At 48.9% G+C, this 12901-nt stretch overlaps 1 protein-coding gene across 4 annotated transcripts in view; it reads left to right on the forward strand.

Annotated features, from left to right (window-relative positions):
• TDRD12 (tudor domain containing 12) overlaps positions 1-12901 on the forward strand; it is a 3388409-nt gene that overhangs the window by 2675868 nt on the left and 699640 nt on the right. For all 4 annotated transcript variants that reach the window (XM_078668261.1, XM_078668260.1, XM_078668262.1 and 1 more), the window contains one exon: positions 1870-2054. In XM_078668261.1, the coding sequence (XP_078524387.1) occupies positions 1870-2054 (185 nt within the window). The remainder of the gene's footprint in view (positions 1-1869; positions 2055-12901) is intronic.

A 12901-nucleotide genomic window follows, 5' to 3' on the forward strand; every position in this document is an offset into this window, starting at 1 on the left:
AGTCTAGAGTGAAGTTTTTAATACAGGCGCTCAGATAATGGTAGAGAGTCCAAACGTTATCTAGGGCAGAGGAACGGGGGAGGGGGGGGGTGCCACCCAGCCTTCTCCGGGCTCTGAATTGCGCAGGACGAGCCAGTCCTTGCCCTGGGCTTTTCCAGAGTGGACCTGAAAAAGTGGGGACGACCATATCAAAAAGGGGCACTGACTGTCCTACACTGACCCACCCATCCTCCCCGCTCTGTGAATGGATTTCCAGGGACTGGGCTGTTCCCCTTCTCGGGCCCTAGTTATCCTCACCAGTGGTCAGTGTTCTATGTGGCTCTGTACTCCTGGCGTGGAAAGTAACGAAAAGAAACAGACAACAGCTTCTGGGGTGGTGCCTATATAGGCACTGTAGTGTACACGTCACTTCTGGTGTGGACAATCCGACGACACCATGCAGAGCTGTACGACTCCACCTACCGGCATGAAGCGGTACTGCCACAAAAACTATTCTGGATTTTGCCTGACGCCTGGGGATAATTTTGTGATAAGGAATCGAAGGTAAGTAACTTGTTTGTCAACAACCCTCTCCTGGTTGATTGGTCAGACCGTTGTCAAGTTATCCTTCTTAGTTCTTTTCAAACTCTTTACTCAATGGCCAACTAAAAAGTTCTGAAATCTGGGCCCGTGACTCGACATAAAAATCCTATTAGCCGCCTCATAAGCCCCCTCCCTTTCTGTATGATCTTTGTTCTTCAAACAAGAGCTGGCACAACCATTTCCTCTCCTTCAGTGATTTTTTATGGGTTGTCATAAGCACTGCATAGTTCTTCCTACGCATAGGATAGAGAGCACTTTTTAAATAAAAATAAATACTTTTCCACAAAAAAGCCAGTGGTCCAAAATCATGTTCAGAATCACCTGAATAATTAGGTAACTGGCACTGATGGGGTGTGATAGGATATTGGCGGTGTATGCTTCTTAAAGGAATAATGGCAATTTTCAGTTCCTCAAGACCGTTGCCTACATTGCCCTGGTTTTCTTTTACCTTAAATCATCTCACTTTTCAAAAATTCAATTTGGCTTCTTGTTAAAGAACCCGGTATACCGTTATAAAGAAAAACAAACACTGTTATATATTTTTCCTTTTCTAAAATTGGCTGACCTGTTTTGTTTGTGAACTGGCATTCTTTCTGTGTAAAGGCTGCTTATATGTCATTCTATTAACATTTAGATCCCTTGCTTTGAAGCCTGAGGTGCGATCATTTTTCATGACTTTATAAACTTTAATCTCTGTAGAGCTATATTATGCATGTCCCCTTTCCTTCTGTATTTCTAGCATTACCCAGATGTACTTGTGCATAGCTTCCAATCTGTATAGAGCTTCAATGCTGTTGGTATTTTACTCTGCAAAAAGTTGCTATATAGGTAATAAATAGATGTGTATTAATTTCTCTTTGTATGATTCTTACTTTTGACATTGGAAATTCACCTGTAATATGTAATGTGACCTGTCTACTTCCATTAGTGTTCAACCTTAAGATGACTCCGGACTGAAGCAACACTGATTTTAATTACATATATTGCACAAACCAAGAAGTTAATCAATAAAAGCATCTGCAGAAACCAGTAATCAAAACATCCGGTGGAAATGCTGTTTGTCAGCAATTCCCATCCATTTGCATACTCTTTTACTTGGATTATACAAAGGTTTTTCTTTCTTTCTCAAACGTTGATATTTATCACTGAGGTTGTTTCATTGATGTATGATGTTTAGGAGACCTAGATGCACTCTTTCTTTTCCATAGGTATTTAATCATTTCCTTTCTGCAATTCTTATGATCCTAACTGAATGTGCATTCCTGTTTTTTTCCCTTACGTTTACAGATGCTACCCTTATTTATTGTGGATGCTACTTGCTACTTTGCACGCATAGTTTTCAAAGAAGATCCATATCTCAGTCTTGCAAAAGAAATAAGTGATTTTTATGCTGTTTCAAATAACAGAATACCAGTTGGAAATGTGGAGAAGTCAGCCTTGTATGGGGTACAGGATGGTTTGCACTATCACAGGTAAGAAACAATTGTCTTTTTACTTGGCTCATATGTCTCTGCTTAATCTGGCATTGTATTGTTTACACAATACCAGATTAAACAATAAGGGTTCTGATTTCTTATGGTACTTCTTATGGTAGATATATCACCTTTAGAATAATCCACAGTCCTCAGACTGGATTCCAAAGCTTTTCACAGCAGTGCTGTCCTTGGCTGGTGGGTGGCGATGGGCAGCTCCATATTGACTTAGCTTCTCCAGAAGGTGGATGGAGCAGATATGCGTGCCAGCCCTGGGTGCTTATTTTGGTGCAATGGGACATGGATCCGGATCACTGGTCTTAATTGTTTTTATCATGTGTTGAGCTTTTTCTGTCAGAATTAAAATCAGGTTGCAATGGGACTATGTTTCCTCCAAAAACTAGAGAATTAAACATGTAGAAACTGTTGCAAACAAATGACTGTAACAATCTTCCCACCAGTAACCCACCCCCCACCCAAGTAGGCTTTTGGTGTGTGAGTTCAGGACGCCAATCCCATTTTGTGTGAGGAATGTTCCCTCATGAACTCATAGGTCATCTGGGAATGCAAGGCGAGCAGTAGGTTGCAGAACACAAAAATAAACCACGCAAGTCCCGCTCCCCTTAGAAGTAGGTAGCAAAGACCCCCTCCTGCTCCCCAGGTCATTCAAAATCAGTTTATGAAGGAGCACTAGGACAAGTTTGCGGTTTTGTTATAGCCTGTAACACAGGACCCAATTTAGGCAAAACGTGCATAAGTTTTATTTTTTACTTTTTTTGTTCAGCAAGAACTTTTTTTTGGGCGCCATCAAACGATATCGGTCAGCCCTTATGGTCTTTTTGGATTTACTGGACCAGCCGACGTTGTTTAGATCATGTGTGTTCATTGTTAATAAAGGTTTTAAACTTATGTTTCGTCCAGGCCATTTATGAAGCCAGCCCTCTCTGTGGTGCCCCAGTTGAATCTCAGTTTGGTTCTTACCTTACTCATGTGTGCTCCATTTGATCCGATGCACCGTTGTTTGTTGCACCTACTGTCTGAGAACCATTTTACTACTTTGCAGTTCCTTCATTCCAGCAGTTTTTGAGCTTCAAGCCCTCTTAGTGCAACTGTCCTACACCACTTTTTTTTTTCAGACCAACCATGTTGAGGACCAGAGCCGCCTTTTTGCCTATGCCTTGACTCTTTTTAGGTTTCGCAGACCAGCGTTGAAGCAGATGTGCGCTGCTCGCTTTGCAAGTGCCTTTTGGAATCGATACAGTTTCGGAAGGTGACTTAAGCCACACCCTTATTTTCAATTGGCTTGCGTCAGCGTTTATGTTAAATGCCGACGCGTGATTGAATATCGGCCTTTTGGGTTACCGTCTTGTCCACTTTTAGGACGGCCCATGTGGACAGCCCGACACCATCTTTGTTCCCGCGAAGTCAGCGTGCATGCCCACTTTCACTTTTAAACCGCAGCCGGGCAGGCTGTCATTCATCTCGGGGCTGTGAATATTGACTTGCATCATTGTGAGTTTATCGATAGATCCACTGATACCACAGGGGCTTTTTTCAAGTTTTAAGCAGAACACTTTATATACGATATCTTCATTTTAACTGTTTCTTGCATCAATCTGGAATTATCTCAATCTAAAAATCAGAGTATTTAGACGAAAATGTACCCCGATTTTTGACAGTAGAGATGGATCTGAAAGAGACACGTTAGTATTAGATTCCTTACCTTAGAATATCCCCAGGCGTCAGACTGGATCCGGAAATTTTTGCGTAGCAGTACCCTTGCGGGTCGGTAGGCGTCGTCTGCGGCTCCACGTCTGTCGTGGGCGCCGTGATGACGTTGTCGGAGTACTTAGACGCCGCCTCCGCGTGCTGACGCCAGTTCTTTTTTTTTTTCCGCGCCAGCAAGCGCAGATCTGGAAAAAGCAGTAACCCTAGTCATTTTTGACTAACTTTTTGATCGATTTTTGATCATTTCTCGAAGTCTTTCGACTCCGATCGGTGCCGTAGGGATGCCCGGCTTTAAGCACTGCGAGGATTGCGACCGCCAGATGTCGGTCACGGATCCTCACCACCTGTGTTTAACTTGTCTAGGCGTCGATCATGACGACAAGGCCTGCTCCAACTGCCGGGCCCTCTCTTCGAAAGCCAGACGGGTGCGGTCCCGCAGGCAACTCGAACTCCGGCAGTCGGTCTCGCGCTGCGAGAGGTCTCGGTCCCACGGGAGGTCGAGGGACAGGTCGCGGGCTCGGAGCCACCACAGCTCCGAGAGTAGGCCGCACTCCTCCGGGTCGAAGTCGTCGTCAGGTAAGAAGCACAAGAAGTCCAAGAGGCGTCATCGCTTTGCGGACTGCCCCCGACGCTCGCGCGATGCGGCCGGGGGTTCGGGTGACACCACCCACGCGGCTCCATCGGAGTCGTGGGCGCCGCGTTCAGCTCCACACCCTCCGGTCTCTGGGCTAAACGCGGCGCCGGAGGAGATCGAGCGCTTCCTCATGGCCATGAGGAAACTCTCTCCTCCGACGGGCTCCGCGGCGCCTTCGGGCCCAGCGGACCCGTCTGGGGCCTCTAGCGGGTCGGGGGCTTCGGCCCCGACGCCGTCGGGTGGTTCGACGCCGCCGACGCCTTCGGGCCCGGCGCCGCAAGTTCCCGCTATCTCGACGCCGCTGGACCTCCTTCGGGATCTGGATCGTCGCCGGTGGACCTTACGATCTCCCCGGCGTCGGACCCTCAGGTGTCGCCTCCGGCGCCGTCCTCGGGCGGCGCCGTCCCCGATCCCCCCCTTCATTCCTGTTCCGACGGGACGGCCCCGATGGGCGCCGCTCCAGACGTCGTTTCGGGAGTTTCACTTCTATGAGCAGGCCCCATTGATTGAGAACCCTGAGCATCAGGAGATGGGTGATGAAGAGGATTGGGAGGGGTCTGAGGACCCTCTGACCAGAGAGTGTCAGTCTCATGACGACTGGACAGGAGACCTTGGGGAGGCCAGTGGCCTGGACACCTCTCCAGACACTGGTTTTGTCTCCCCTCCTACAGTGGCTTCCGAGGAGGGGACAACCTATAGTGTGGTGTTGATGAAGGCTGCCAAGGCCTTGGGCCTTGAGCTCCCCGTCGCGGCCGTGAGGACTAATCTCCTCACAGAGGTCCTTAAACCGCAGTCAAGCTCGGCGAGCCTCTGCTGCCCTTTAATGAGGCCTTGACCGACGTTCTTCTGGGCACTTGGTCCAAGCCCGCTACGGGTTCACCCGTAGATAGGAACGTGGCCAGACGCCACCGCCCAGCCCCGGGCGACCCATGTTTCCTGTCCACCCACCCCACCCCCGAGAGCCTGGTCATCCAGGCCTCCAATTCCCAGACCGCGTTCCCGTCGGCCCCGCCGGACAGGGAATCCAAGAGGTATGAGCAGTATGGTAAAAAGATCTTCTCATCCCTTAGTCCGGGTCTGCAGTCTTCCAACACCGCATGCCTCTTGGCCCGTTACACCCACTCTCTGTGGGATACGGTCGCGGAAGTGTTGCCAGAGTGTCCGTTGGAGGTACGGGCCAAACTCGGCCAGGCCCTTGTGGAGGGCCGGGATGCAGCCAAATATTCCATACGGTGTGGGCTGGATACCACCGACTCCCTGGGTAGAGTGATGGCAACGACGGTGGCGGTCAGACGCCACGCCTGGTTGAGGTCCGCCAACTTTTCGGCCGATGTCCAGAACACCTTGATGGACATGCCGTTCAATGGCCGTCGCCTCTTTGGCGACAAAGCAGACCATGCGCTTGAGCGCTTTAAGGACTCCAGGACTACGGCCAAGTCCTTGGGCCTCTCGGCACCGCGCCAGCAATCGGCTGCCTTTCATTCCTTTCGTGGCCACGGAAGGGGTGTACCCACACGTGCTGCCAGCCACGCTCCGCAGGGTAATACCCAATGCGGTGGCGGCCATGGGAACCGCCGTTCCGGCGGTCGGGGACAACGGCGAGGCAGTCCACACCTTCCCCCGCAGCATCCGCCTCAAAACCCTCCTAGTCCGTGCTTTCAGGCCCACGTGACGCCAGTGGGGGGCAGGGTTCGCCATCACCACCTTCACTGGCGCACCGTCACTTCGGACAGGTGGGTGCTGCAGATCGTCCGAAGGGGCTACTCCCTCCCTTTCGAGGCGACTCCTCCAGCCATGCCACCGCAGAACCACCGTGTATCGGGGGATCATTTGCGACTTCTGCAGAAGGAAGTTACGGCCCTCTTGGCCAAGGGGGCCATCGAGCGCGTTCCTGGGCTAGAAGTAGGGTGTGGTTGCTACTCCCACTACTTCCTGGTACCCAAGAAGGGCAAGGGGGGCCTACACCCTATCTTGGACCTACGGAACGTCAACGGCTTCCTCCGGAAGGAGAAGTTCAAGATGCTGACACTGGCTCAGGTCCTAGCTGCCCTGGACCCAGGAGACTGGATGGTAGCGTTGGACTTGCAGGACGCTTATTTCCACATCCCCGTCCTGCCGGCCCACCGACGCTACCTGCGGTTCACGGTTGGCCACGAGCACTTTCAGTATACCGTGCTCCCCTTTGGCCTTACCAGCGCCCCACGGGTGTTCACAAAGGTGATGGCAGTGGTCGCAGCTCACCTGCGCAGGTTAGGGGTCTCAGTCTTCCCCTACCTCGACGACTGGTTGTTGAAGGCGGGCTTGCCCCAGACAGTCGTCAGCCACCTCCGGACTACGGCAGACCTCCTGCACCGCCTGGGGTTTTCCATCAATGTGCCGAAGTCACACCTGTGCCCCTCTCAGGAGCTCCTTTTCATCGGAGCGGTTCTCGACTCGGCGCGGTTTCGGTTTTATCCGCCCGAACAGCGGGTCCGGGATATTCAGGCTCTGATTCCCAATCTTTCGGCCGTTATCCTGGGTCTCGGTCAGGTTGACGCTGCGGCTTCTGGGGCTGATGGCCTCCTGTATCCTGCTGGTGCATCACGCCAGGTGGCGGATGCGGGCTCAGCAGTGGGACCTGAAGTTTCAGTGGGCCCAGCATCAGGGCAACCTATCCGACCACGTCCTGATCTCGGAGGGCACTGCGAGACAGCTGCAGTGGTGGCTCACGGACCGCGATTGGGTCAGCGGCAGATCCCTCTCCCTTCCCCAACCGGAGCACGTAGTCGTGACGGATGCGTCCCTCCAGGGCAGGGGAGGCCACATGGGAGAGGCGGAGATAAGAGGCCTCTGGTCTCTGGCGGAGGCCCGGCTCCACATCAACCTGTTGGAGTTACGGGCGATTCGTCTAGCACTGAAAGCATTCCTCCCCTCTGTCCGGGGGAGTGTAGTGCAGGTGTTCACGGACAACACCACCGCCATGTGGTACTGCAACAAACAGGGCGGGTGGGGTCGTGGACCCTTTGCCAGGAGGCTCTGCGCCTCTGGCAATGGCTGGAACGCCAGGGCGTGACCCTGGTGGCTCAGCACCTGGCGGGTTCTCTGAAAGCCAGGGCGGACGAGCTCAGCCGTCGGTGCATGATGGATCACGAATGGCGTCTGAACTTGGACGTGGCGCACGGCCTCTTTCAGCAATGGGGAGAGCCTTGGTTAGATCTATTCGCCACCGAAGAGAACGCGCAATGTCATCAGTTCTGCGCGTTGGAATTTCCAAGGCTGCACTCGCTCGGAGACACTTTTCGTCGCGAGTGGAGTTGCGGTCTACTGTACGCCTTTCCGCCTATACCACTTCTGCCCAGAGTGCTGAAGAAGATCAAGCGCGATTGGGCCCAAGTCATCCTTGTGGCTCCGGACTGGGCACAAAGGTACTGGTATCCAGAGCTACTCAGTATGTCAGTCGATCCCCCGGTTCGTCTGCCTCTTCAGGAGGACCTTCTGTTGCAGCAGCAGGGGACGGTCCTCCACCCGAACCTGCCCAGTCTCCACCTCCATGCTTGGAGATTGAGCGGCGACAGTTGAGGCCATTTGACTTGCCTCCTGAAGTCTGTAACGTCATTCTGGCAGCCAGGCGTCCCTCCACAAAGTCGGTATACGCCTGCAGGTGGAACAGATTTGTGGCATGGTGCACAGCAAAGGCAGTGGATCCTCTTGCTGCCCCTCTTTCTGAGGTTCTTCTCTTCCTTCTTTCTCTTGCCCAGCAGGGCTCTGCTCTGGGCACTATCAAGGGCTACCTTTCTGCCCTTTCAGCCTTTCTGAGGCTGCCTGATCAACCTTCTTTGTTCAAGTCCGCTATTGTAAATAGATTTCTAAAGGGCATCACTCACACATTCCCTCCTGTTCCGTTTGTGATGCCTCAGTGGGACTTGGATCTTACGTTTCTGATGTGCGCTCCCTTTGAGCCACTTCACAACTGTCCTCTTAGTCTTCTGACTCTTAAAACTGCATTTCTTGTTGCCATCACCTCTGCCAGGAGAGTGAGTGAGCTCCAGGCTCTAGCTTCTAAACCTCCTTTCCTCTCTGTCCCTTCGGACAAAGTTGTTCTGAGGACTCGTCCTTCTCTCCTGCCCAAGGTGGTTACAACCTTTCCTATCGGGCAGTTCATCGCCTTGCCCACCTTCTTTCCGCCTCCTCATCCCTCGAAAGAGGAAGAGAGGCTCTACCGTCTGGACCCAAAACTTGCGCTCTCCTTCTATCTAGACCGCACACACCAGTTCTGGGTGGGAGACCAGCTCTTTGATGGTTACGTGGGCGCTAAGAAGGGACAGGCAGTGCACAAGGGGACCATCTCTCGTTGGGTCGTCTTGTGCATCAAGGTTTGCTACTCCTTGGCGAAAAAGGAGCCTCCTGTTGGGCTGCGTGCCCATTCCACTCAGGCCACGGCGGCTACTACTGCCCTGAGTCAGGGAGTCCCCTTGCAGGACATCTTTCAGGCAGCTACATGGGCCTCGCTGCACACGTTTGTTAAGCACTACTGCCTGGACAGCCAAGTCCGGAGAGATGGCTTTTTCGGCTGTTCCGTTCTCCAGGACTTTCTGGTGTTTTTTTGGTTTGCAGACCCATCAACGGGTTGGTATTGCTGGGGTATCTATTCTAAGGTAAGGAATCTAACACTAACCTGTTTCTTTCAGATGCACAAGTTACTTACCTTTTGTAACAATATATCTGTAAGAAACAGTAGTAAGTGTTAGATTCCTTACCGCCACACCCATCCTCCCCGTTCTCCAAACCGATATCTAGGGTTAAGGTATCTCCCTTTGAGGGCCCTAGTTTCATGGCACCAGTGTCGGTTTCTTGCATGGCTCTGCGTTCCTAGCACGGAAAGCTGTGTACATAACTGACGTCAGCGCGCGAGGGTGGCGTCCAAGTACTCCAACATCATTCCGGCGATCACAACGCCGACGACGGATGCGGAGCCGCAGACGACGCCTACCGACGCGCAGGGGTACTGCTGAGGAAAACTTTTCAGATCCAGCCTGACGCCGGTGGATATTCTAAGGTAAGGAATCTAACACTAACTACTGTTTCTTACAGATATATCGTTACCGAAGATACATTACTTGTGCTTCAACGTCAGAATTACTGTGTAGCTGGTATCATGTGAGTTGTGATAGGTAAAAGTGAATTTAAAAATGTCTAGACTGTGTCAATAAAACTTTTATTAGTTTGCCAGTCAGGCATAGATAAAAAGTGTGGGATAAAAAAACAAAGAAATTGTTCAGATATATCCCTTTAGGGTGTGGTCAACATGTCTCTGCCTATGTGTGATTATTAATCAGGCTTTTATCAGGATCAGAGTGTGATGAACCACGGCAGTATGGTGGTCGATTTAATCATGGTTGACGTTCCTAAGGGCAATAAAGCCCTGTACGCCCAAAGTAACTCTTAGCGGTAATTGGTGTTCTATGTGGCACAGACGCTATGAAAGGTTTTAACAGATTGGTGCTGCTGGGCACATATAGTTCAATGAAAGTACATTAAACATATATCTTACAAGAGGTGTAATCACTTATCACACCATGGGTCTCAGGAGGAGGGTGGTGGCAAAATGGCACACCCTACGAGAAAAAGAAGTTAGGGTAAAGATAAGATGTGAGGTCTTGGCTTAGAGAGAGTACTCATCTCATGCTGCGGTATTGGGACTCACACCTTCGCTGCCAGGCACCCGCTTGGTACCTGAGACAATCCTCTTTGGACTGGACCCCGCATGTGTTTGAACCGGAAAACCGGTAATGTTTTTAAACACGAGGAAAATAGGCAGGTACTCGGCTGAGCTGAACGCGTCACCGCATTGGCGTGAATGACAGGGCGAGTTGGCGGCCAATCATAAAGGTTGTAGCTCGGGCTCTAGTGTGAATGCCCAATCTGATTGCGGAGAAGAAATCTGACCCAGAGTCATCCAAAAGAGCAAAATAATGGAAATGTTAAAAGCACCCTGTATGTTAAATGTAGCAAAAATCAATGAAAGGTGCAGCGTGATTAGGAGATTAGTCAATTTTATGCTCTTTTGATATTGGAATTTTCAATAGAGTAAAAGTGGCTAGAAGGTTAAAAATATTGAAATACGGTAAACCACACACAGGGGGCAGAAAGTGAAATGGTAGAGACGGTCAATCATCCGCTCTGTTAGTGAGTACAAATAGGGAGCCTTCATCTTTATTGAAGGACTATGAATAGAGACTAAACATATATGATAGTCCATACAAAATAGTAGCAGAAGAAGAAATAAACGAAGGAACCGAAGTCAAGGGTTTTTTCTTTATCAATATTATTATCATTGTGATGTGGAATTATGTGGCTATTGGTAATGGAGAAACAGCGATCACTATTGGATTATCGTGATGTAAGTCAGACAATAGTTCAGGCAACATTAGGTGGATGTCAGTGGGGTTAATGACACTGTGCCCCACAGGATATTGTCATTCATTCTTTGTCTGTGTGTACCCAAGGGGTACACCCAGCTCTGTTCTTTTTCAAGCAGGATTTTTTGTGTTTCTTTGTATTTTGACCTGCTCGATGATTGTCCATCTTCAATCGTTAGTCGTGTGGATACACTGCAAGAAATGTTCGCTCAGTTTTGTGGTGGCTCGCCCACATCTAATGTTGCTCTGGTGTTCACACACATGCATTTTCACTTTTCGTATGGTCATACCTGCATAACACAACCCACAGGGGCAACTTATCAAGCATAACACATTTGTGGATTTGCAGTTAGTGTGGGCATTCTGTGTCCATGTTTTTCCAGGTTCAAGGTCCAGGGTTTTTGTATATGTCGTAAGATGGCAGATACTGCAGTTTGCACAGGGAAAGTGTCCCGTCACTCTTGAAAGGACCATGCATCAATAACAGATGGAGGGTTCATTGTAGGCCTATCTCTGGGGCGGGTGTTACCCAGGGTGTCTCTAAGACTACTTCCTTTTTTGAAATAAAAAAGGGTTTTTACCATTGTCTGTTGTTACTAGTGAGGATTCTCCAATGCTTGTTTACAGCTTTTTTTACAGTATTGGATGCGCTACTGAAAGTTGTAACGTACCATTCCGTCCATCATCTTGTGTGTAACGTAAGACATGGGCTTTTCTTTTGTCTCCCTCGGATTTTCTTCTAAAAGGGCCTCTCTTGTTGATTTTGTGCCCTTTTGTAGCCCTTAGAACACAATCTGGATACCCACGTTGTTTGAGTTTGAAGTCCGATCAGACGACTGTGTGCGGAAGTCGTTTAAATTGCTACAGTTTCTTCTTATGCGTAGATATTGTCCATATGGTAAATTCTCCCTTAGGGGTCTGGGGTGGAAGCTGGAAAATTCCAACAGGTTATTTTTTGCTGTTGTTTTATAATGGGTTTTGGTTGTATAGTGCCCATTGGTTTTGGAAATTACCACATCCAAAAACACAACTTCTTGTTTGTCCGACGTGTGGGTAAATTTCAAACGATTATTCATGCTCAGACTGAGACAGAATTTCTTTATTCTTAATCATCTTGCATTGTATTGCCCAAAATGTCCCTTTGATTACAAAGAGACTCCTTAAAACAAGTCCTCTACCCATGGAGAGTCACACTTTAAACTCTGAGCCTGGCGCAAGCTACCAAAATGGAAACAAAATGTGAAGTATAAGGCAAAGAATCATACACCACAAATAATGTGTCCACGATGCTCCTGCCAACCAAAAGTCTTCAACTGCTGATGTGAGCTCCGCTTTCCACACTCACTGCCTCACCAAGCAAGAGTTCACTTTCGAATAATTGTGAACATTGCTAAAAGTGTGTGTGTACATAAAAATATATATGCAGAAAGTTTCGCCACTAAGATACCTGCCATGATGTGTTTCAGCCTACCAGAGGCCTTATTCACATAGCACCTTTTGAGTAGTATGCCAATATTTAAAGTGCACAGTGCAAAGTAACACACAACATTATTGGTTGCCTACACCAACAATGGACATAGAAAAAATATATACATTTTTTCCCTTAGCAAAATAGATGGCCATTTAACATAGAGCACCACAATAAGTAGCTTCAGAATACTTTTTTTAAGAGCACTTAATATGTGCAATTAATCAGTATTTAAAAGTACAAGCAGTAAAAAAAATTATAAAAACATTTGATTATAAAAATACCCTTTAAAAATCCCTTTTAAATATAGTGCAAACACTGTTGTGCAAAATAAACAAAGGCAAATGCAACCCTAGTGGGTTAAGATTCACATGAAGGACACTTCAGGCTATTTCGTAACAAGACTAATGGCCCACCACTCAAAAATAGGACATCAAATGGCTGTCAGCTATTTATAATGAACATGAGAGGGAACCAACCTGTCAGAGTTTTAAAATACCTGATATAACGATTTGGTCACAGATCATGTGTTCACAGATGGCAATATCTGCTTAAATCACAGTGTTTGTACATAAAGAACTGCTGAAGTACTGTGGGTGCTGCAGTTGTATGTGTAAAA

Source organism: Lissotriton helveticus, chromosome 12, assembly GCF_964261635.1.
Source record: "Lissotriton helveticus chromosome 12, aLisHel1.1, whole genome shotgun sequence".
Lineage (NCBI taxonomy): Eukaryota > Metazoa > Chordata > Amphibia > Caudata > Salamandridae > Lissotriton > Lissotriton helveticus.